The sequence below is a fragment of the Rissa tridactyla genome, chromosome 9 (genome assembly GCF_028500815.1).
Source record: "Rissa tridactyla isolate bRisTri1 chromosome 9, bRisTri1.patW.cur.20221130, whole genome shotgun sequence".
In the NCBI taxonomy this organism is placed as follows: Eukaryota; Metazoa; Chordata; class Aves; order Charadriiformes; family Laridae; genus Rissa; species Rissa tridactyla.
In genome coordinates this window covers 4,186,531-4,208,201 of record NC_071474.1, presented here as the reverse complement: position 1 = coordinate 4,208,201, position 21,671 = coordinate 4,186,531, and the positions used below count along the sequence as shown (strand labels likewise).

Here is a 21,671-nt window from a genome sequence, read left to right as displayed (position 1 = left end):
TGTGGAGTAGTATTAAAAAAGGTTCAGCGATGCTTGTGCGTATTAAAGAGTTTGGGAGAGTTGGCTTTAAATATTCAGTGCATCTTAAACCTCATCTCTGTCCCATTTTTTTATTTGCTCGGTGGCAGCGCTCAGAAGTCAAAATGTCGAAAGATTAAGCCGGCAAAGGTTAGCTGTAGCCATCTGGTGCTGTTGAGGAATTAATGTCTGAGCTCAGCCCGGAGAGGTGGCCTCCCTGCCCACCCCCATCACCAGATCCCCTCTGAACCAGAGGCTTGGATTTCGCTTTAATGGGACACGGAGATGAAAATAACTGTCAAGGCTAAAATGTAGTAGTTGATTCGGACAAAGAAGCAGCCAGCAAGCCAAGAGCCGTTACATCCAGTGGACGCTGTAAGAGCCGGTTGTGCTGAAGCAGAGGTGGGTGGCTAGCAGTCCAAGGGATTAATGGCTTAATTGAGCATCGCTGAATGGGATGCTGTGTTAAAGTCATCATCTTGATTGCTCGCGTCTCTGGAAACACCTGCACGCATTATGACAAGGTCAGTAGCAGTTTTAAAGTTCTATTATTATTGTAATTCTGTTTTGGAGTAAGTTAGCTTCCTGCCCTATTTTATCCTCTGTTAAGCATCTCATTTATATTTTTCTCTGCTAAACAGAAATATCCTAGTTGGTTGCCAAAGAAATCCTACCTTATCAAAGGTACTAATGTAGCACTTACGAACTCTGTGAGGTTATGTGTCAGAAACAGGAATGCAGCGATTTGGGATATAAATATAATAATCATCTATATAATGTGCTGTTTTGTTACACAGCCGTTTGCTGATTCACAGCATTGACCTGCAAACCCACACCTTTTTACTGAAAATGCCATACTGTCAATTTAGAAATTTTAGATTCTTTTTTCACCTGCACTAATTACAAGGCCTGAGACTGGGCATAACTACATATATCTCTGAAATTCTCATGGTACCCTTTATTATTAATAAGCCCTATTTTTGTTTTGTTTCTCTGAGCTGGGGTAGCAGTCAGTTGCACTTTAAAATTGATACTGCTGTAGCCTTTGAATGGCAATAAAATAACACTGTTTTTTATTGGTAACTGCCACTTCCGTTGGAATATTTTTAAAAATAAAATTAGTCTTGCCCTTAGCTTTTGTAAAAGGCTGTTATAGCAAAGCCAAGCTTAAAGGCTATTTCCAAAGTATAAAACATTGAAATCAATAGTGGGAAATATTTCCGAAGTTAGTTACTTTGATACAAGCTGTTAAGTGGTGTGAGGAATAGATGAAGGATGCGTTTTTAACATTGGCAGATGCCTCCCATTTTCCCCTTACAAACAGCACTTGATTTGCTCACAGTCATTAGAAAGCAAGCAAATAAAAGAAGCCGTGGGTCTACACAGAAGTTAGATAAAGATGATGATCTGAACGATGGGGAGCAAACCCCATAACCTTATTTTCATTAACATTCAAATGTGTTAGAGAAATGAACCCACACCACACCACCTCAGTTCAAATTCATCAGAAAAGGGGTGCTGGTATGGGGCAATGGTTTCAGAGGAAGCTGTGCCAACACAGGAACTCCGTCCCAGATCTGTGTGCAACAAAGCAAAAGGAAATCAGAACGGGTGTGTAAGAACTTCTGTGGTTTCTAGTAGCATTTTATTATAGGAGTATCTAAGAATTACTGATAGAATATCATAACTTCCTATGCTGTATCGCATATAGCAATATGCAAACAGTAATGTAGACCCTATTGTGCAAAGCGCAGAAGCCAGTTCCTAAATCCATGCAATCTAAGAATGAAAAGCACTTCGTTACGTCCAGGCTTAAATGCTCAGCGTGTTGCATGATCAAGTTGAAAAATAGAGGTTCAGTATTATTCAGCTCCAGTGTTGCTGTTATATCTTGTTGATCAAGGCTATGTGCAAGTGAGGTGAGCATATTATGAAAGCCACGAAGAGCTCAGGTAAAGAGCGTGAGATTTGTAGGGTTAAAACCGTAGGCAGAATTTCTTTGGATTTCAGCCCAGATTTTTGCTAAAAATGGCTGATGCATGTATTGGCAAAAGTTTATTCCCAGCCTACATGAATGCCAGTACTGATGATGGTTCAGTCATGCATCTTGTAGAAATAAACCAGTGTTTAGTCAGTAGAATGTAATTTTCCTCTTTTTTTCTTTTCCTACCGGTGGGTATAAATTAAGCTTATAAAACATGCTGCTGCTTATTTTTCCATTTGTATTTCAGAAGTCAATATATTATTTCTTAAGTCACCAGGAAGTCTTCTGTGAATTGGGTAATTTGGTTGGTGAGATGCTTAGCTTTGCAATGGACGGCTTCTGTGGTTTTTGAGAACTTAGGAGTAGGTGGCCCACCTTCTCTCATTTAACCTTTGAAAGCTCAAGATAACTTTGACAGAATCATGTGAGCACAGCTGTTGGCTGAGGGCGAGCTTTTTTTATCACTCTCTATCTCACCAGTTTTGCTCTTTTCAGGCTTGTAATTAGTTCGATTGCAAGGTCTTTTTTTTGCTGAAGACCTTTGGCAGCTTTTTTCATCAGGTTTTAGGCAGGAGGTCAATTTCCTCTGCAGAATGCAAGTGTAGAAAGAAGTTTTGATGTCAGTTACAGAGGAAACCTGAATGATGAGTAGCATTATCTTTCTGCCAAGAATATTTAAATATAAATATAGTGATTTCAAACAGTAGAATGGCCCAGATTTCTTACATTCAATTAAGCTGTTATTGACTTCTACTTGATGGATGTTCAAATGTTCACAACTGGACAGTTTTATTTAGATCAATAAAAAGTTCTTATTTGCCTAAGACAAGACTAAAATTGAATTTAGGGACTAAAATTGATATCCCAAAGACTGATTAAACTGCCAGCTAACTCTGGGAGCACGTAAACTCCACAGAGCCAGCCGTTTATGACATTCCCATTCCTGGAGTACCCAGAAGTCTACACCTAATGTACATGAGCAGACCACGGTGGTTGATGGCCAGCCCATGTTCTCCGAACAGTGGTGATGGTAGCACTGGTTGTAACTAAACCATTACATTACAAAGGACTTAAGAAATTTTGAGGGGAACAAAAATGTAAGAGGAAGCATGACACATTAGCCAAGTAGTTTCATAAAAGTAGTCATTCGGTAAAACACAGAAGCGGTCTTCGGATTAGGGTCTGGCTTGTGGAGTTCCTTCTTCCCTAGTTACAACATTGTGGTCCTTCTCGTGCTCCCTGGCCAACTGATTTGGTAGTGCTCCCTGCACAGTGGGGCAGTTCCAGTAGGAGAGGTGGAAAATGCTCCTGTAGGAAGACCTCAGGTGCGCAGGATGCATGAGAGGTTGGCTGGAGACCTCTCTAATAGATGAGGAAGTGACACCGGGATCTCCCAGATCCCGAATGGATCTCTAACCATCTTGTACTCATACCTCCACCTTCCCTGGCCATGATTTAAAAAGAAAGAAATATGGCCCTGCTCAATTCTTTGGCAGAAAGGACGTGTCTTTACAGGTGGAATGGCTGCAGATGTGGATCTTGAGTGATAGTCCCCAAAATCAGGATTGAGCCTGGAAGGAAGTAAAATTTGGCCCTCCTTTCAGCATTTTTTTAGTAATCAGATTAAAGTTGCTGTGCTCTGTCAGTCCGATTTGCAGGGCTTCCTGCTCAGCTTTCCAGCTGTTTTGTATCTCTGGTGTGAGGCGTTTTTTCTTCCGAGGGGAATTCCAGTGCTTCTCTCTAGGTTCAGGACTTCATCACAGGGTGCCGAGCGCGCGGAAGCTGCATGTTCCAGTAACTGCAGCGTGTGCTTGGATCTGTACTTCTTGATTTTACTTCGTGCAGTTTTTGCTGTGCAGACGGGAGAACTAGTTTGCTTTGTAGTTCTCTTTTCTATCATCCTTTAAACAGTTACTTGCTTAAGAATCGTTTGCATTTCCTACCTTTAGTGTCCATTATGAAGAGAATTAAATCCTACGCAGAATTCTTAGAGATCCCTTACAGGTGGGTGGTCTGCTCTGAAGGACTGGACCATATGCTGGATGAATTTCTTTTCCCACGCACCCCTTAAAACTACAGAATTATGAAAGTGCCACACCTATTAACGTGAACTCTGAGATGCTGTTTATTATGCTGTAATTTAACACCACATTCGTCTGCCTTGATTTCTGCTGCTCGTCCTTCACACGTTCGGCATCGTCTGAGAAAGGTTATTGATGTGGGCACATCTTTAATGGCACGAATCTCTGGAGCCGTCTCCAATGTCTGAGTGATTTGAGCTTCATTTAAATAATTGATGAGGAGTGTTAGTCAGAATCTGTTGGTGATTCAGACTGCATTATTCAAAGATATTTACTGACAGTTATAGATTGGTTCAAATTTACTTCTTTTTCCAGGCTGCATTAAACTAGGCCCCGCATGACATATGTGTCTATTTTTAAAGAAGTTTCCTTGTTAACATATGTGAAAAGCTGTGGGCTTAAGGAGTTTATTTAACCAGTTGCAAATGAACAATAATAATGAATAATGTTTTAGCAGGGAGAAGTGAGTATGAAATGGTCTCTTTTCAAGTGAAAAGTGCTTTTCTCTGTTTGTGTATAATTCAGGAGCAGACCCGAACATCTTACTCGAAATTCAGTGACTTTCCTGCAGCTTTCCCTGTCCTGGTAGTTGGGGGGGTGGGTGGGGTGAGACTTCACAGCTGCCTCTTCGTTAGCCACCCACCACAAGCATCTTCTCTAATGGTTTGCAGCTTTTAATCTTTGACATGTAAAAACTCTTCTGGCTCCTAATGGTATTAAAAAAAAAAAAAAAAAAAAAAGTCTAGCCTGGGAGACTCTCCAGGATTGATCAGGATGACACCGGGCATATTGCATCATCTCCTTTTACTTTGTTTTCCCAGAGTAAAAGTATTCCCAATTTCTTTTCTTTCACCTTCATTGAGGTGTATGAAGCTGTGGTTGAAAGTGCTGGAGAAGTACGGTGGGGTTTTTTAGGCTGTTGTCAGGAGGTGAACGAAGTGTGACGGAAGCAAGGCTAATAATACCAGCGTGGCTTTGCAGGTCTTGCAGACACCTTGCTGTTTCAGAAGTACCGCAGGTGCCAATCTGGTGTAAGCCCTTCCCTTCCCCGGTTCCTGCAGCAGCAGATGGAGTGTGGCCGGCTGCTGCAGAGCGTACGTGTCCGTGTGCGTGTGAGCTTTCACACCCACCTTTGGAAACCACCTCTGGGAGCAATTGGGGAACTCGCTGTCCCTTTTAGTTTCATGTCCCTGTTGGAAAGTACTTTACCATATTATCACTTTCTTTTATCAGCCAACTGAGTGCTGAGGTTTTTTTCCTCTTTTTTGTAATTGTAAATATTCCACAGAAAATAATTCACCTCCTTTTTTTTTTTTGTTGCCAGGATGCATTGAGATTGCAGCTGTGCATAAGTAATGAAAAAGTACTTCTTCCTGACCCCTCTTTTCTACTTTTACTGCAGGAACTGTGGACATGGGTGGCAAACAGTCCACAGTTGGCGAAGTCTCCATAATTCAGACACCTGTGACAGAAAGCATTCAGGATGCTTACAAAGCTGGAGACACCAGTAAGGCCCAAGAGTTGATTAAGTTATCATGTGAGGAGACTGCACTGCAAGTGGAAAAGGTAGGGTCAGGTTACTACTCTTCCTCAGATTTTATTGGGAAAGAAACCAAAATGCCGAGCTGCTGTCGTGTGTTGTTTCTCATGCAGAAAACCCATTCGGTTACATACGTTATGCTGGTGCTGCAGGGCCCCAGACATGGCTGGTTGTGTGGGGCTCTTCAGGAACATGCGCTCAGGGACAGTATTTGCCATAGAAAGCACTGGTCAGAAAGACGAGGCCGACCACGGGAACAGCGTCTGTAGGAACAGGAGCCTGTGCAAGAAGGGGTGCTGGTGCTGTGGTCACTAAAACAGGGAAATAGATGTTTCCCCGTAAAAAGGAAGCAGTTTATAGACTTAGAAAAAAAAATGTATTCCTCCATCAGTATAAAGATGGTGAATGGCCCCCCGGGGGGATTTTGGTGCTTGTGTTTGGAACTATATCCTCTGCACCAGCTTCCACGCAGCTTTGCCTTCAGAGCCCTCATTTTGAGCCTGCTCTTGGCACAGATCTGATCTCGGTGTTTTGGGAGAGTACCTGCGTGTCAAGTCCTTTGGCCATCTCTCAAATAGGAAATACTGTACCTTGTAGCAGAGCTGTGCAAATGCTTTTTCTGTTGGTCCATGAAAAATGGATTTACGCTCACCATTCTGTGACTTGGGCACTTTTGTGGTAAAGCCATACAAAAAACTATAAATCAAAACCCCAACAAATTAATATAATTAATATATCAAGACCAATTACTCTAACGGCTGCTAGTGTTTATGAAATTCTTAATTAATGACAGTGACAGGGAGTATGCATTTGCATGGGCACAAATAAATACATAGCCCTAGAAATGTTCTTTTTCTCTACCCACTCCCATGACAGAGAATTTATTTTGCTGTATTTTCTTTACCAGTGTCAGCTTTTAGGTATTGCAGCAGCATATGGAGACCTGCAGGCGGTGAGATATTTACTGAAGGAAGCATTAGTGGTGTTACCAACTGAACCTAATGATGACAACGCAGCTGTGGTGGCTGCATATTTTGGACATAAGGATGTTGTGAAAGAGCTGCTGGATTCCGTGCGTGGTAAGCCTATTGCGTCGCCTCTGCCTTTCCTCAAGCTTTTTGGTTAGCTGTGTGCTATAGCTTCAAGCAGGCGTTTATTTTTTTAACATCCCTTGAAAGGGGAGGGACTTAGTTGTGGGAAAGTGCATGGAGGGATCTAATCTCTGCTGTGTTTGAATAAAACTTCCCCCATGGGGGGAGAACACATGCATAAAAATATTCCATGTTTGCAGATTGGAAGTGGAGGAAGATGCCATTTAGACAGTTCATTCCCATCAGCCCTCACAGCTGGGTGACGTCCCAGACGCCACAGAGGAATTAGGGGATTTTCAGGAAGCAGCATCATCCCACTCTGCTGATCCAGCAGACATGGGGGTGCTGGGAGTGAGAGTGCAGCATGACAGTCTGGAGAGTAGTAGTCTGGGTGCACAGCTGGAGACACGCTCTGTGTTGGCGTTTTGTTTTGACTTGCAGGGGAATTCCTTCTTTGGAATCATCATTATATTTCAGATACTTTCTAGTTTAAAAAATTATTTTGTAGCACCTGGACCCTCTGTGGAGTCGGGGTCCAGCGCTGCTGCACAGCAGCCGGGGCGAGTCGCTGGCTTGACCTCAGACACTGCAGTAACTACAACAGCAAGGCCAGGCCTCCGCAACATTTCACCTGAACAGAGCTCTAGCCCCTCGCTGGAGCTGTACGCTTGCCAGAGACCTCAGTGAATACGGGAATAACCTGTTGGGAAACCTGCTTATTTGATGTTCTTAAACTGTAAGAACACGAAGAAGCAAAAGAAACATTCCAATTTGGGGGATGCAATTAAACGTAGTGTTTCCTTCAGCCAGAAAGGAGGCTGACAATGCTGGTTTTGTAACCTAGTGGCAAAAATTGAATTATATTACTATAATACTCTCAGTAATGAAAAGTGACTTAAGTAGTTTCTGGAAACTTAGCTTAGTTTAGAACTGACCAAATTCCCTTAAACCCTTACTTCGGGGGGTCAAGGGGAGGTGCTCTGTACAAACAGCAGCTTTCAGAAGTTTTTATGCAGGACTTCCCATTTGTTTCCCTGAGACGTTACATAGAAACCAATGGCAGGGTTTAGGAGTAAATTGCATGAATTTGGAATTTGGCTAATGCACTGCAGTGATTCTCTCTGGCTCGGCGTGAGCTGCTTGTGGCTTACAGCTGAAGTGCAGCCTGGTTTTTGCTCACAAGGGTGAGTGGTATAGTCGAGTTGTTAAGAGTGCAGAGAGTGATGCAATTTCCACGTGCAGAAGCTGCAAAAAATTAAAAAAAAGAAGTTGACATGTAAACTTGGGCTCGTGGATGTTTTTGTAAGCATTTCAAAGGGAATGTGAATTTGTAAAGTAAATGGAGGTGATACTGTGAGTCAGGGAATATTTGAGGACTGCTCACCGTTAGCAGAAATAATCCTGTCATGGGCATTTAGTTATAGGGGCAGAATTATGCGCACCTAGGGGAAAGCGATGTGATACAGGCAAAACATTATTTCAGCAAAAAAAGCAATATGGGGATGACTAAAACACTGGCAAATTCATGCAGAAATCAGAAAGTGATATTTTAGGTTTTAGCCTTAAATGACATTTGTCTAACGTTACTATGAATTGATAGTGAAGAATTCACCCAAAATTAAATATTTCAAAGGGAAACAAAATTTTTTGTGGGAGGCTTTAGGTTGCAGTGAAAACAAACTAAAACAATTATTTTGTGTGGTCTGAGACATTTATTTTTGTTTTATTCATCCAGTAGCATAAAAAGTCAGCTGATTTTCCCCGTTCTTTGTATTCCCTCTTATGAACTTCTTCCAAGTGGCCTGTCTTGGCTGTTTGGATCGAATGTCTTGTTGGATCAGGCCTGTTGTCTCTGTATGCAAAAACGGACCTCGTCATCCCTTGCCATCTCTGCTTGGGATTAGATGTTTGATTTCTCTGATGGTGGCCTAGCAGGCATCCGCGGAACCTTCCACTGTTGCTAGCTTGTGCTTGCTTAGATCAGGGACAGTCAAAGTTTGCCCATTAGCTGGGTAGGTAATGAAAAACAGTTAAGCAAAGCTGAAAACTTTGTGCCTGAGCAGCTTAGGGCTCTTCTGTGACACTCTTGCAGTGCAGTCTGCTCCTTTGTCCCCAGGGGCTTCACTGTGTACCCTTTGCAGAGCCATTATTTGTGGATGACTTCTGCACATCACAGCCTGGTGACATCAACTAAGTCAAATGCCGTATCTTTTTGTTAGGTCCTAGTACTTGCCAACAACTCCTGAACTGGATGCTGGCCATCGCCTGCCAGCAGGGACATTTGGACATAGTAAAACTCCTAATTCGTGCGTACAGTGCTGACCCAGAGAGCTGCGCAGTCAGGCGGAATGAGTTTCCAGTTCTTATACGCTTACCCCTGTACGCCGCTATAAAGGCAGGTATGTATTCGCATGCTTCAAAACTTCGTCCCTTTTCTCCAATGTCTTTTAAAGAATAGGCTGAGTTGTTCCCCTCTAGGAAGGTGTCATTGTGAACTGGATTGCCTGGAATTGTTCTGGATTTCCAGTGGGATAAATCAAAATAAAATTGGCTCTGAATCTTTTGACTTAGCCAAATTTAAGTCAGGGCCTTCCTACGTTAGATTACTGTAAATGCTGAGAGGCTGAACTTTCCTCTTTAAACTCCTGGGGAAAAGACCCTTCAGAAATAGAAACCTTGCAAATAAAAGCATTATTGTTATGGACACTTTGGCACACATGCTTGATTTAGGCTGAATAATTTACACTTCAAAGCACAGCTGTGTGTATAGCTTAATAAGGCAGGGAAAAAAAGAGAAAAAAGAAAGAGCCTGGGCCTGTGCTTTTACATAGTGTCTCTGCTGTCTCAGTTTGACCAAACTAAATCCTATTGCTGGGGGAAACAGTCTTTATACAGTTCAGTTCCCTTTTTGCACACCCCGAGGTTTTTTTTCAGAAGTGGTTATTTCCCAGGATTTCTGTTCAGCTCCTTGTTGGTTCGTTTACAAGAGAAGAAGAGAACAGACAGTCTACCTTTTCTTTAAAGGGAATGAAGATGTAGCCGTGTTTTTATTACGGAATGGAGCTTTCTTTTGTTCCTACATCCTGATGGACAGTCCTGAATCCAGCAAACACCTTCTGAGGAAGTATTTCATTGAGACGAGCCCACTACCAGGTAGTGCTCCAGCAAAAACAGTAAGTAGCCATTTATCTGTCTGAAGAGACACCCTTTTAAAGGAACATCATGTTAATAATTGATATTTGTCTTTGTGTACCATGTGGTTGGTGATTCTTCTGCTCAACTAAGAGCCTTGTGGTTTGCTCCCCATTTGGAGAATGGTCTGTGAAAGTGGCTTTTGTGCCAGTGCTGAATTGCAAGGTGTAAACCATGAGGCCGTTGAATGGTATCATTGTGCAAGACACTGTGTGTGACAGCTTCTGCTTGGCGATTTTAACATTAACGTGTGAATTGGGCATATGCTGTGGAAGGGAAACATTGACTTTGTGCTCAGAGTTTTCAGAGAAATAACCACGCGGTTTTTCTGTGACCCCAGGATGATCATTTCATTCAGGTTTCTATTGTGCGTTCTGATTGAAGGTAACGCCACAAGCTCTGTGCTGTCCCGGAGCGTTAGCATGGCACAGACCTAAGCATGTAAATGCTTCTCTTCCCTTGCGTCCGTTCAGATAGAGGGCGTACAAACAGGCTCCTGTGGCTTTTTGTTAACAAGGAGCATGGGTAGCGCAAACTGATGTCTGCTCAAAATACACTCTTCCCTACTTCAGATCCTCATCAGTAAAAGACGGCTGATAGCCTTTACTGCTGCTCACTCAGGACAGATCTGGCTTTCTGGAGCAGCATGGAGAGTATCGTGTGTGGTCACATCATATTAGTTGAGCTGCGCTTGTCCCACAGAAATGGGTTTTGATGGGACACAGACGCCAACAAAAAGCAATTAAAGCCTTTTTAGGTTGGCAAGAGCTCTGTGGGTACTTAGCCACTGACAGCCTTTTGACAAGTTTCTTAATCCATTTGCATCTCTATTTCTTCCTCTGTAGAATGGAGAGGTTTAAACTCCTCGTATCTCACAGCTGTTGGAAAGCTTAATACGTAGTGATGATGCTTTGAGATACACAGATGAGAGGCATTGTTTTCACGCAGAGTATTACTGCATTTCATGACTATCCTGTATCTTTGCATTACTAGGCTGAATTCTCCATTCTCTCAATCTCTGTTATCTGTCTCCTTTATTCAGAACTGAAAAACGTCTCACAGCACACGCTGTTACTGCTTTATGGGGAAGCATGTAGTATTTCGTATTACTTCTACTTTTACCCAGCAATTTAGCTATCAGGCATTTTTAATCAGGTCATAAAAATTTTGTGGTGAAAAATTGCAAAGGAGATTTTTCGATCAAGGCTCTGTCTGTGAATCCCATTGCTGGCTGAGTACCTGTTTGTTCAGCTCGTAACATCCCGGGGTGTTGATTCTGCTTTGGTGTTAAGTAAAAATAAGCAGAGAGGTTTTCATAGTGTTAGGAACTTCTCCATTCTCTGTTTTCCTGCCAAGACTCTGTCTCACTGGATTCCTGACCGTACTGTGAATGTTAGGGACTACAGTCCACATATGCAAGCTTGATTTCATTAGGTTCAATCAGCAGATTTAGAGCCCTCCCTCTGGGATTTGTAGTTTTGTTGACAGGTAAACAAAAGGAAGGTAAATCCTAGATGTTTCTACGTGAGAGTTGATAAAACTACATGCCTTTTAGAAGAAAAAAAAAATCCAACTAACTGGATAATTCAGCTTGAATAAACTTGGAATGAATGTTTGAATCACAGGGAAGAGGTCTGTTTTCCATGTGAACTTGCTGGCAGTATTTAACTTAGCTGCTGTAAAAATGACTCAGCTTTGTTGTTGTCACACCCTGAGCGAAGAAGAGAGCAGTCTTAAAACATCAGCTAATTGCCAGAAGGGCCTGGTTTAAAAAAAAGAAAAAGAAAGAAACAAAAAAAACAGACCTAGAAACTTGACCTTGATTCTTCTAGTACCTGTTTATTTTTAATATGTTTGCTTATTTAATGCTTTCTCTTTGAATTCATTTTGGCAGACTGGGCCAAATTCAGGAAGATTTGTCCTAGTTTGTCTGCAGAGCTCAGGTCTCTGGGAAGTGACAGTCGGACACCCTGATGATTTTTGTTAAAACACAACTTCACGGCAACTGCAAACAAGCTGCCTCAGCGCTTTCTTCGTATCTCATAACAGTCATGAACGTAAGCCTTCTTGTGTAAGGGCTGTGATGCATTTTGCACGGGGAGGAAGGAGAAAAAGATTCTGTGGAGACTGCGATGTGTATGGCAGCTGGCAGCCAGCTGGATCTCAGAAAGTCTCTCCTCTTGGATGAGGCACACTGAGCACTGATCAGAATGCAGCACTTCAGAACAAGCCCAGAACTTCAAAAGGGTTTGTCCCATCTGTGCTCTCTTTAAGTGAAAACACTACACAGTTGACCTCCAATTGATTTCACAGTAGTGAATGCTACCAGCTATGCATAAAATGTGGTTGGAGAGCTCGATTTAGCTGCCACACCTTCCAGGCAGCCATTGCGCTCTGCATAGTGCTGCCCTTTTGGAAACAACAGGAGTTACATCTCGTTTTTCTAATATCTGTTTCTCCTTTTTTTTTTTTTTTTTTTCTGGCATAAATTTATCCCCACAGCAAACCACTGTCTTGCTAAAGAGAGGAAGTGCTCCTTTTTTACAGGAACAGGTAACAAATGCCAAAAAACCCCCCCTGCAGTAAAGTGGCTGGACAGAGATTCCAGACTTCTATATGTATAGTCGGCATGGAGATAACCTGTAGCTTTCCAGTGTGTGCAGTGTGAGATATAGGTGGATTTTTTTTCCTGTTACAGAGCAGAAAAGAGCTTAAACTGCTGCGTTTTCCCTAGGAAATTTTTGCCAAGAATTTTATACACAAGCACACGAATGTATGTGTAGGTATACGTGTGTGTGAGCCTCCTCTGATTTCTTTACCCACTGCCTGGCTATTTCAGTTACATCACCATGGGTAAAGAAATCCATGGCAGTTCCGCTCAAGATGCATAGCAGCATTATTGCTGGAGAAATTAGATCCCCGTCCTCACAATATCCTGTCTATGGCAAGAGCGAAGATCTGTTGGGGCATGTCATGGTAGTTAGGAGGAACGCACAAAGCCTTTTCTTAATCACCTTACCAAAAGGTCTCAAATCTAAGTAAATATTTTTTTGTATTTGTAGTCCACTGTTTGCCCGAAAGCAGCAGGGTTTCTTGCTTCTGCACAATTTCCAGTCCCTTGCCTTCCTCAGTGCAACCCCTGACATCACTGCAGTAGAAGATTTCCATTTAGTTTTCAGGAGGCATATTGAGAAACACTTTCCTTGGCAGGAGACGAGAGTCTGCAGAGGTTTGTCTTGCCCTTCGGAGGAGCAGTAAGCCACCCGACTCAGGCTGTGCCCAGGATCTGACAGCCTCTGAACACCATCCCTCTCCCGTTTGAGCACAGAACTCGCCAACCAGTGCCAAATGGAGAAGGGTTGAGCTGATCACTGGGCTCCGTGAGTTCAGCATCACAGACCTTCTGCACCAAGGAAATGGGCTTTTCTAGGAAGACAGTGGAGATGATTAAGTATGAGCTGGGGAGGAAATCCCCTCTCTTCCTGGCCTTGCTGCCAGGCTTTCTTTCACTTAATTATGTTTTCACTGCACAGTGCTGAGCCAAGTAAATCTCCGGTGTAACTCCGCTGAGGTTACTAGCACCAAGAATTTTGTCCACTCTCCCGAAGTCAGACGAAGGGGCTTGGCTGATCCTCCATCTTGCGGCAGTCAGGCAGAAGAGACACTGTCAGTCCCAGGCTCTGGCTGGGGAGGAGGACTGAGTGCAAGTAGATTCAGAAAGCTGCCTAGGAGCTGGGGACGCCTATCCCGCAGCATTCATAGCAGGTATTGGATTTCAAGATTTGATTTGGAGGTCACTGTCTGAATTCTGCAGGTATCTTTCTATCACATTAAATACCCTGAGGCTATGGCTCTGCATTTTTGAGGTGAATGATACACAGCAATCTAAATGCAGAACAGAGATGAGTATCAGTCTGAAATGAGAAGCAGCAGAGACGTATGGTCCTGCTTGCACTCGCTAGAAGCAGGCTATAGGTCTCACTATGACTGCATTGGTCAGTGTACTCAAAGACAAGTACTTTTTTGTACAGAAATAAGAGCTTGGGCCCACTGTAAAGTGCATTGTCTTGAAACAGAGCAGGAACTGAGGGAGAATAAGTAACATCAGTTCTTTTCTCTCTCTCTCTCTTTTTTTTTTTTTTTTTTTTTTTAGCTTTGCAGTTTAATTAAGCAGGAAGAGAAAAGAGGGAGTTGGAGGCTGTAGTGCATTTTTACTCCTGGCTCTCCTGGGACAAGACAACATGTTACTGTCCCATTATGTGGGCTGGCAAACAGAGTCTGGGTAGCCTGAAACAGTGGCTGGTGTCACACGGGAAATCTGGGACTCTGGAGTCTGAATTCAGGATCTCAACCACAAGATCCTGCTTTCTCCTGTGAGGAGGAAACCAAACGAGCGAGCCTGCTCTCCAGGCCTTCATTCACATCACTGCCAGAATTTCAAATCCCCGTATAGGGTTATAGGGGGTTATAGGTGTCCTCCTCCACACTAGGTTATATGTGTCCTCTGTGTACTGAAGGACCTGTGGATAGCCTTTTGCATGGAATATTTGCTCAGATTTTTGGCTATAATTCTCGGTTTTCTTGCTTCTGTTTGTTTAGGTAAAATACATGAATAGTTCAAGGGGCTGGATACTTTGCTCATGGATGCATGTCTTAGGAAAGGTGCTATGGAGCATCCCACTTCAGATCAAATGCTAAAAGATGTTTAAAAAAAAAAGCCAGGAAAATTTTCCTTCCCTGTTTTCTTCTTACACCATGGTGTGGATCCTGTGCATCCACAGCCACTGTGGCAATGCCATTGCCAAAGGAAAAAGTGCCAGGATGCCACCACTTCCATCGCCGTGTACTGTTGAAAGTTGTCCTGAACTTCCAGGGTAAATGTCCTCTGGTCGACATCTTTTTTATGTGTCCTACCCAATGCAGTGCTAGTCGTTGGTTATCGTAATATACATGGGATAATAATTAACAGCTTCATTGCTGAGGCCAACTTGGAATGTAATTTCACTGTTTTCCTTGTTGCAGGGTGAAAAGTAGCTTTAGTCCCGCAGCCAGATCTTTATCCCGGATTGATCTACTGCCTTACTCCAGCAGCATGGAGTCAGTAAAAAGCTGCTTCAGCCACTGCCTGAGATCTCCACGAAGGGCTTTGCCGTTCCCCTCTGTTGGCAGATGGCAAGCTGAAAAGGGAGGTAGAGGAAAGAGCATGGCTGATCTTCATGGCATCATTTTTGAGGTTTAGTCTTCCTCTGAGCAAGGTCTCCGTGATGGTTACAGGAGATAATTGATGGGTCTGATAGGCAGGCTGAGATGAATCCACCTTTCTGTGCTGTGTTAGTATTTCCATACCCTGTGTCTTGACAACAGTACGGGTAAGCGGAAAGCCCCTTCCTTACTAGCAGTTAATTTTTAGACCATAGACGTGCTGTCTGGAGCTGCTGCCTAAAAGCTTGGATTTTCCCCTATTCATTCTGGTTTACCCTCTCCGCCCCCACTTTGGCTGAGTCTCAGCATAGCTTTTGAAAAAAATTGGTATTCCTGGAAAGAAAGTATCAGGCTGGAGTATGCACTGCCAACCAAGGTTAGTTGTATTCCCTGCTAAAACATTTCTCACATATCTAGACAGACTGTGCTTGTAGTATACTTTCAGTAGCTGGATCTTTGTTACACCTTTCTCTTCTAGCCTGAAAAGGCCATTCCTATTAAAAATCTGCATGAAGCACGTGTAGTTGGGGATTGGGCCTTTTCTTAACTCTTTCCTAAGCCAAGGGGTTTGTTTTTGCTAATGCAGAGTATGTGATTTTATCCAGCACTGTTAGGTAGGACAGTGATGGGGTTTGTTTCTATATGAGCAGAAGTCATGGTGTAGATTTAATGATCCTGGCATAGAAAGGCTTTTGTTGGCAACACTATAAACCGCAATATGGTATAAGTGACATCAGTAATAGAAATACAGCTTAATCGGCAAGGAAATTCTATCAGGGACAATTTTAGCTGATCTAGGATGGAGCTACAGTGATGTTGCCCTTCTCCCTGCCCCAGACAGACGCTCCTTCCCCTCTTGCATCAGTACCCTTGTAAGTTGGTTTTTGGTGACCTTGGCTGAAAGCCAAAGCAACTGAAAATTCTCTCTCTAAAATAAAGAGTAATAGTATTATAAGATAGGGTAGTGGCCTGGATGTGCATGTAAGTAGCCAACCAGATATCAGTACTACTTGAGGATTTTGTTTGTAGTGTAGAGTTGGTTTCCTGCATTATCTGGATTTAGAGATCTGGCTCCTGTTAGGAGCTCTTGAGGCAATCCAAGGAACCAGGAAAAACTAGTCAAGCGTCTCAGCACAAAAGTGCTCTTTCCTAGCAAGGTTTCCTCATGCTGGGAAGACCTTCCCATCCCTTAGCATCAGTACCCCATCCCTGAAGTGTCAGGTAGCTAGGGATGGAAAACGGAATCTGACCTGTGGGTTTATACTCTTTTTATTACCATAAATCATAACTGATTGCTGTCCGGTGTTGTAAACAAGCTCAGTCTAGGGCTGTTGCAGATGAAGAAAAAATTAGAGAGAACTACATACAGAATTTAAAACATGAGTTTGTAAGCAGGCATCTGTTAAATATATAGACTAGGAAAATCTAACAATAAAGCAGAATATATTTAGTGCCAGTGTGAAAGCTGTACAGTGTAACTCCCATTAGGTACTGTATATTTTGCAGTAGATGTGGATACTCTGCTTAATTTGATTTCTTGTTGCTGCTGGCTTGCTGTGTTTTATATGGATGCCTTGTGGCATGACCGTGAATGTAGCTTTAGCTTGTACTCTCTGCCTTGGTTTCCCCAGTGATACAATGGGCATTATATTTCCATTCATATTTGCAGGGCTGTCCTGAGCCTTCGCTAGCGAACATTTGAAAGCACTATGTCTGCACTAAATACAACTACTGTCAATTTCTTAAGAGTGCAACTGTTTGTGCTTAGCCTTTACTCCATTCTCCTAGACATTTCAACTGTGTGATCTACATTACTTGGAATTCTGAGTCTCAAACAAGCATTTGAGATGGATCTTTGTTTTCTTTTCTCTCCCTTCCCAGAAGTATATTCCTTTTAATTTTAAAATTGGAGTTAAAAGTCTTAAGAGCTAAATACTGGGAATGGGAAAGCAAATTAGGTTTGTTGTTGGGTCCTTGCTGCCTCCTGGTGGAGAATTAAGGATCACTTCATTGAGGCTGTCTGTGGGATGAGTTACATCAAAACCACTGAGCTTATGAAAATGTTTAGGGACGCATTTTAAAAATGTGTATTTTGGAACATAGATCTCATTGGAACACAATGAGGTGAGCTTGAAAATGAAGCCTTGGGTTGTTTACTTGCATTGATGACTGTTATGTGTTCATGTTTTCTTCTGTCTAAGCTGGAGCCTGAAATAAGTCGTTCTGCCTTTCACAACAACTTCTGTTTTTTTTTTTTTCCAAAAGAAGATGAAACGGCTTCCTCGTCTTACTGTCAAAAGCAGCAGAACATTATCTAGAAAGGAGGCAACTGCCAAAATCATGTCTTGGATGTTAAAATGTCTTCCTAAATGATACTGAGCAAATTTCTAGTGTTTAGAAATGCTTTACAAGAGGGTGTCTGCCTTTCCTTGCCTTTCCCAGATGTTCCTTTGCAAGACCTAAAACTTGCCTGGAACGATTTGGGAGCTTGTTGTTGGAAGATTTAGGATGGAAGAGCAGTGCCTGGGCATATATCAGTTGTTCCAGCAACAGGCTGCCTGATAAGTAGTCACTACCACACTCGGCAGATCTGTCTCTACAGATGCACAAGCAATGATCCACCAGCATTTCAGACGTGGACTGTTCCTCAGGGGTTCCTCTGGACCTGCCTGGCCCGTGGTGGTGTTCAGAGTCATGTGGAGATCTGAGCAGTGATGCAGACCCTGTCTGAGAGACAGAGTGGGGTTTGGGCTGTGGAGTCTGGGTTTAAGATGGATTTCCATGATCTGGCCGTCTCACGCCGCTAGCCGAGGGTGTGAATGCATCTGGTGGGGCAGGGAGCCCAGCCCCGTGGAAACTCACTGCATGTTGTTGGATGAACAAAGCGTTAGAGTCTGTCCAGCTCTCACATGAGGGTGCTGGTTTCAGAGAAGGGCAGCTCGCCCTTTGTGGGGCACACTGGAGCTTGTGTACGGACTGGTGAAGAAGTCCAGGTCCCCTGCTTGGGCTTGCCTGTGGTCTTTGGAGTGAGATCACGGAGCAGTTATATGGTGGGGGCTGCTGATATCCAGGCATGATTTAATCTCTGAGTCAGTTTAATTCCTAGAAGCAGATTGGAAAGTGAGCGAAATATTTATGGTCTGTTCTCTGATCTGCCAGATTCTCAGTGGTGTAACACAGGCCAAGAGCAACTGGGATTTTACTAACGTGGTTTTCTCTTCTTTCTTTGACATATGTAGGCTTTATGTGTGAACTGGTCAAACCTCAAACTGCCCTGGGTGGATCTGGATTGGCTGATTGATATCTCCTGTCAGATAACTGAGCTCGATCTCTCTGCCAACTGCCTGGTCTCCCTTCCGTCCGTGATCCCATGGGGCCTGATAAACCTCAGGAAGCTCAGCCTGGCTGACAATCAACTGACGGAGTTACCCAGCATACAGTCATCCGATGAAATTATATGTACAAGGTGTGTGCGCTGGATGCCTACAGCAAACTGAACCCGTATGGAGAGCAGGTGCAGATGAGTCAGTTGTGCTTGTGTGAAAATGCATAAGTGAAGAGCTTATGCAGGAGCTTCTTGGTTTATTTTCTGTCTGCTGCAAGGTTTAACTTAAGATTTGCCCCTTTGCACTTTCAGTGTTTTCAAGTTAGTTGTCAGGACAATTGAATTCCTCTATTGTCTCATGTTGCTTCTGCTTTTCTCCAGTTCTGGTGAGCCCCACTCCTCTAAGTCTAAGCCCTGAGATGACTCAGATTGACACTTACTGGCTCGTATCAATTATCTGATCTGCTGTCTGTTCAGACTGCTTCTGCCTGCTCCCTGGAAGGGTTAATTTTCTAACAAGGGTTTTTTGCTTTGCCTTGTGAGAGTACATTGCAGCTGCTTTCATTCAGATCTAAAGCTATCCTGGTAAAATAGATGTCTCTGGCAACAGGAGTCTTTGCTAGCATTTTATTGATGCCTGACTGGGTATCTTCTGTACTCGCAGGTTACTCGAGGTTGACGTATCCAGCAACAGGCTCTCTACTCTCCCTTCTGGATTCCTACATCTTAAAAACCTTAAAAAACTCATTGCTTCCAAAAACTATATGGAGAAGTTATTTGACGAGGAAAACAGTACGTACTGTCCAGTGTTATGCCTACGTTTCAAGGCCTGATTTGTAAGGGAGAACACCAAACTGTTATAATAATGACTTAAAACCAGTAATAACTAGAGATGCTTAACATCTCTCAATTCGTTGTCCAAAGTACATAAAAAGGCCTGGTTGTTTTTTAGCACTCATTAAATCCTTTGGCCCTTATCTAGCAAGTATGCAGTATCTTGCTGTATCAGACTGCTGTCGTGCTTACACCAAGTCCACAATGTTTTGTGTTTTCTAGCAACTAATTGGATTGGTTTAAGAAAGCTGCAGGAGTTTGACGTCTCTGACAACAGGTTGGTGGAACTTCCAACGGTTTTTCTATACTGCTTCAAGTCCCTAAACATACTGAATGTTTCCAGAAATCAGCTGAAAGTGTTTCCAGATCCCTGGGCCTGCCCCTTGGTAAGTTGAATTGCTCTGACAGAGTCAGAGGCTGAAAAAGCTGTTGAAACAATGCAAAATATCTACTGTAACACTTAAAAAGCTGTCAGACGTCTTGGGCTGTTCTGTTTCTGTAGGAGTGCCCCTGCCTGATTTGGTTTATTGATCTCAGAGCAAGTCTTTCTGAGGTTCTACCATGTTCTCACCATGTTGATGGCATTGGTGGAACACATGCCTTACTTGGATGTATTCGTTTTCTCTGTAGTTCATATGAGCAGGAGTTTTGTTAGGATCATTTTACAGAACATTCAGCCTTCATTCAAAGTTAACTTTGCCCAAACCCACGGCTAACTAGGGCATCTATATCCACCCGTCCCTGTGACTTGATTCCTCACTATCACAGGGATAGCAGGAGAGCAGTGTACTTTGAGGTGTTCGTTTATGGATGAAAAGCAAATGGGGATAATTTTCTAAATAACTTTTGAAATACTTTTTGCCCGCCAAAGAATTTCCCCGTCGATTGAGTGAGTGCATTTCCTCAGCAAATCCTATGTGTCTGCATGCACAATGATTTATCTGGATCAAAATATATAAAGAGATCACCTAGAATGAATTTATTAAAGACTTAAACATGTGACAGCTGATATACCTCATCATTTAAAGAGATGATTACTACTCTGTGGGTGTTTTTTCTTTTGTGTTTTCCAGAAATGCTGTAAAGCATGTAAAAACTCACTGGAATTTCTACCTGACACATTGACTGTTTTCTGGAAAAATCACCTCAGAGAAGTGGATTTTTCTGAGAACTCACTAAAAGAAGTTCCACTGGGACTCTTCCAGCTTGAAGTAAGTGTCATTTCTTCCTACTTCACAGTACTTCTTGTAATACCTGTTCAAATACCTCAAAGTCGTAGCAGTGGCTGCCTGATTAAGGTAGGAGACTACCTACTGTTTTGAGTTGATGAACACAGCAATTGCACGGAGCCTCTGAGCGGCCCATAACCTCCTGAATGACTGCATACGGGACCTTGTCCATCCAGTGTGATGTGATATCTGGCTTTTGACAGATCTTCTGAGAACACTTTGGATGTCTGTGGTTTTCAGATTTTAGGAGTACAGTTTGGAAGACAACTGCTGCAAGTAGCTGCAAGCTCCAGCCACTGAAATATAGATGTTCTCAAGTGCGCTCACAAATAGCAGTGGTTTTTCTTAATCTGTCACACCAGTGTTGTGTAATTAAAGATTAATCTTTCTATGCTGAAAATAGCATGTTTGAATGCCCTGAACAATGCTAGTTGGCATCTCCCTTGTCTTTAAGCTTGTGCAGATTAAATAATTCTTGCCAGTGGACGTCAGAGATCCATAGTTTTACTTCAAATTCTTCAGAATTTGTGGCTTCACATGGTTTCGACATGAAACGAAGCAGAACTTGGGGGTTTCCTCCAAGCTTCCTTTCCAGAATGTGAAACTCAGGGTCATGGTGGTAGAAGCAGAGGTAAATCTTGTGCAGAAGTTTCATGATTTTCACCACTGGACTGTGTGGGAAGGATGCAGAAGTGGTGGTTCATACGCACATCCAGTTTGGGCCTTGGGAGTCTACTGCAAAGGTGTCTCTTGCCTTCTGCTTGGAAGAAGAGTGCTGAAGGTCATTTGCTCCCTCAGTTGTTTTTGATGATCCCTGCAGATTTGGCTTTGCTTTCTGGTAACCATTTGTTTTCAATTGGCATTTCTCCTGAAATAGAATGAACAATCCTATGGACTATTGTCTCTGAAACTTGTTTTTTCTGAATACATTAAAAATGAGCCCAGTGGGTGGGAGCTACCATGACAGATATTAAACACTAGATGGTGCTTCAAGGGCACATTTTTTCAGGTGCCACAGCTCAGAGGCTGCAGAGGGACCTGAAGGCACAAGTACAGAGCATCAGAGAAGACCTCAGTGCAATCTCTGCTGATGGGCTGTCTTCAAAGTTAGCGACATTTGTCTGCCCTAAATAGTGACAGTTCTTATCCATATATCTTCAGCCTTACTTTCATAA

General features: G+C 42.9%; 1 protein-coding gene across 1 annotated transcript in view; it reads left to right on the top strand.

The window, feature by feature from the left end:
* LRRK1 (leucine rich repeat kinase 1) overlaps positions 1–21,671 on the top strand; it is an 80,936-nt gene that overhangs the window by 17,110 nt on the left and 42,155 nt on the right. The window contains exons 3-10 of the mRNA XM_054214946.1: positions 5,486–5,649; positions 6,531–6,702; positions 8,934–9,113; positions 9,739–9,887; positions 18,348–18,574; positions 19,098–19,225; positions 19,490–19,653; positions 20,341–20,478. Coding sequence (XP_054070921.1) covers positions 5,486–5,649; positions 6,531–6,702; positions 8,934–9,113; positions 9,739–9,887; positions 18,348–18,574; positions 19,098–19,225; positions 19,490–19,653; positions 20,341–20,478 — 1,322 coding nt within the window. The remainder of the gene's footprint in view (positions 1–5,485; positions 5,650–6,530; positions 6,703–8,933; positions 9,114–9,738; positions 9,888–18,347; positions 18,575–19,097; positions 19,226–19,489; positions 19,654–20,340; positions 20,479–21,671) is intronic.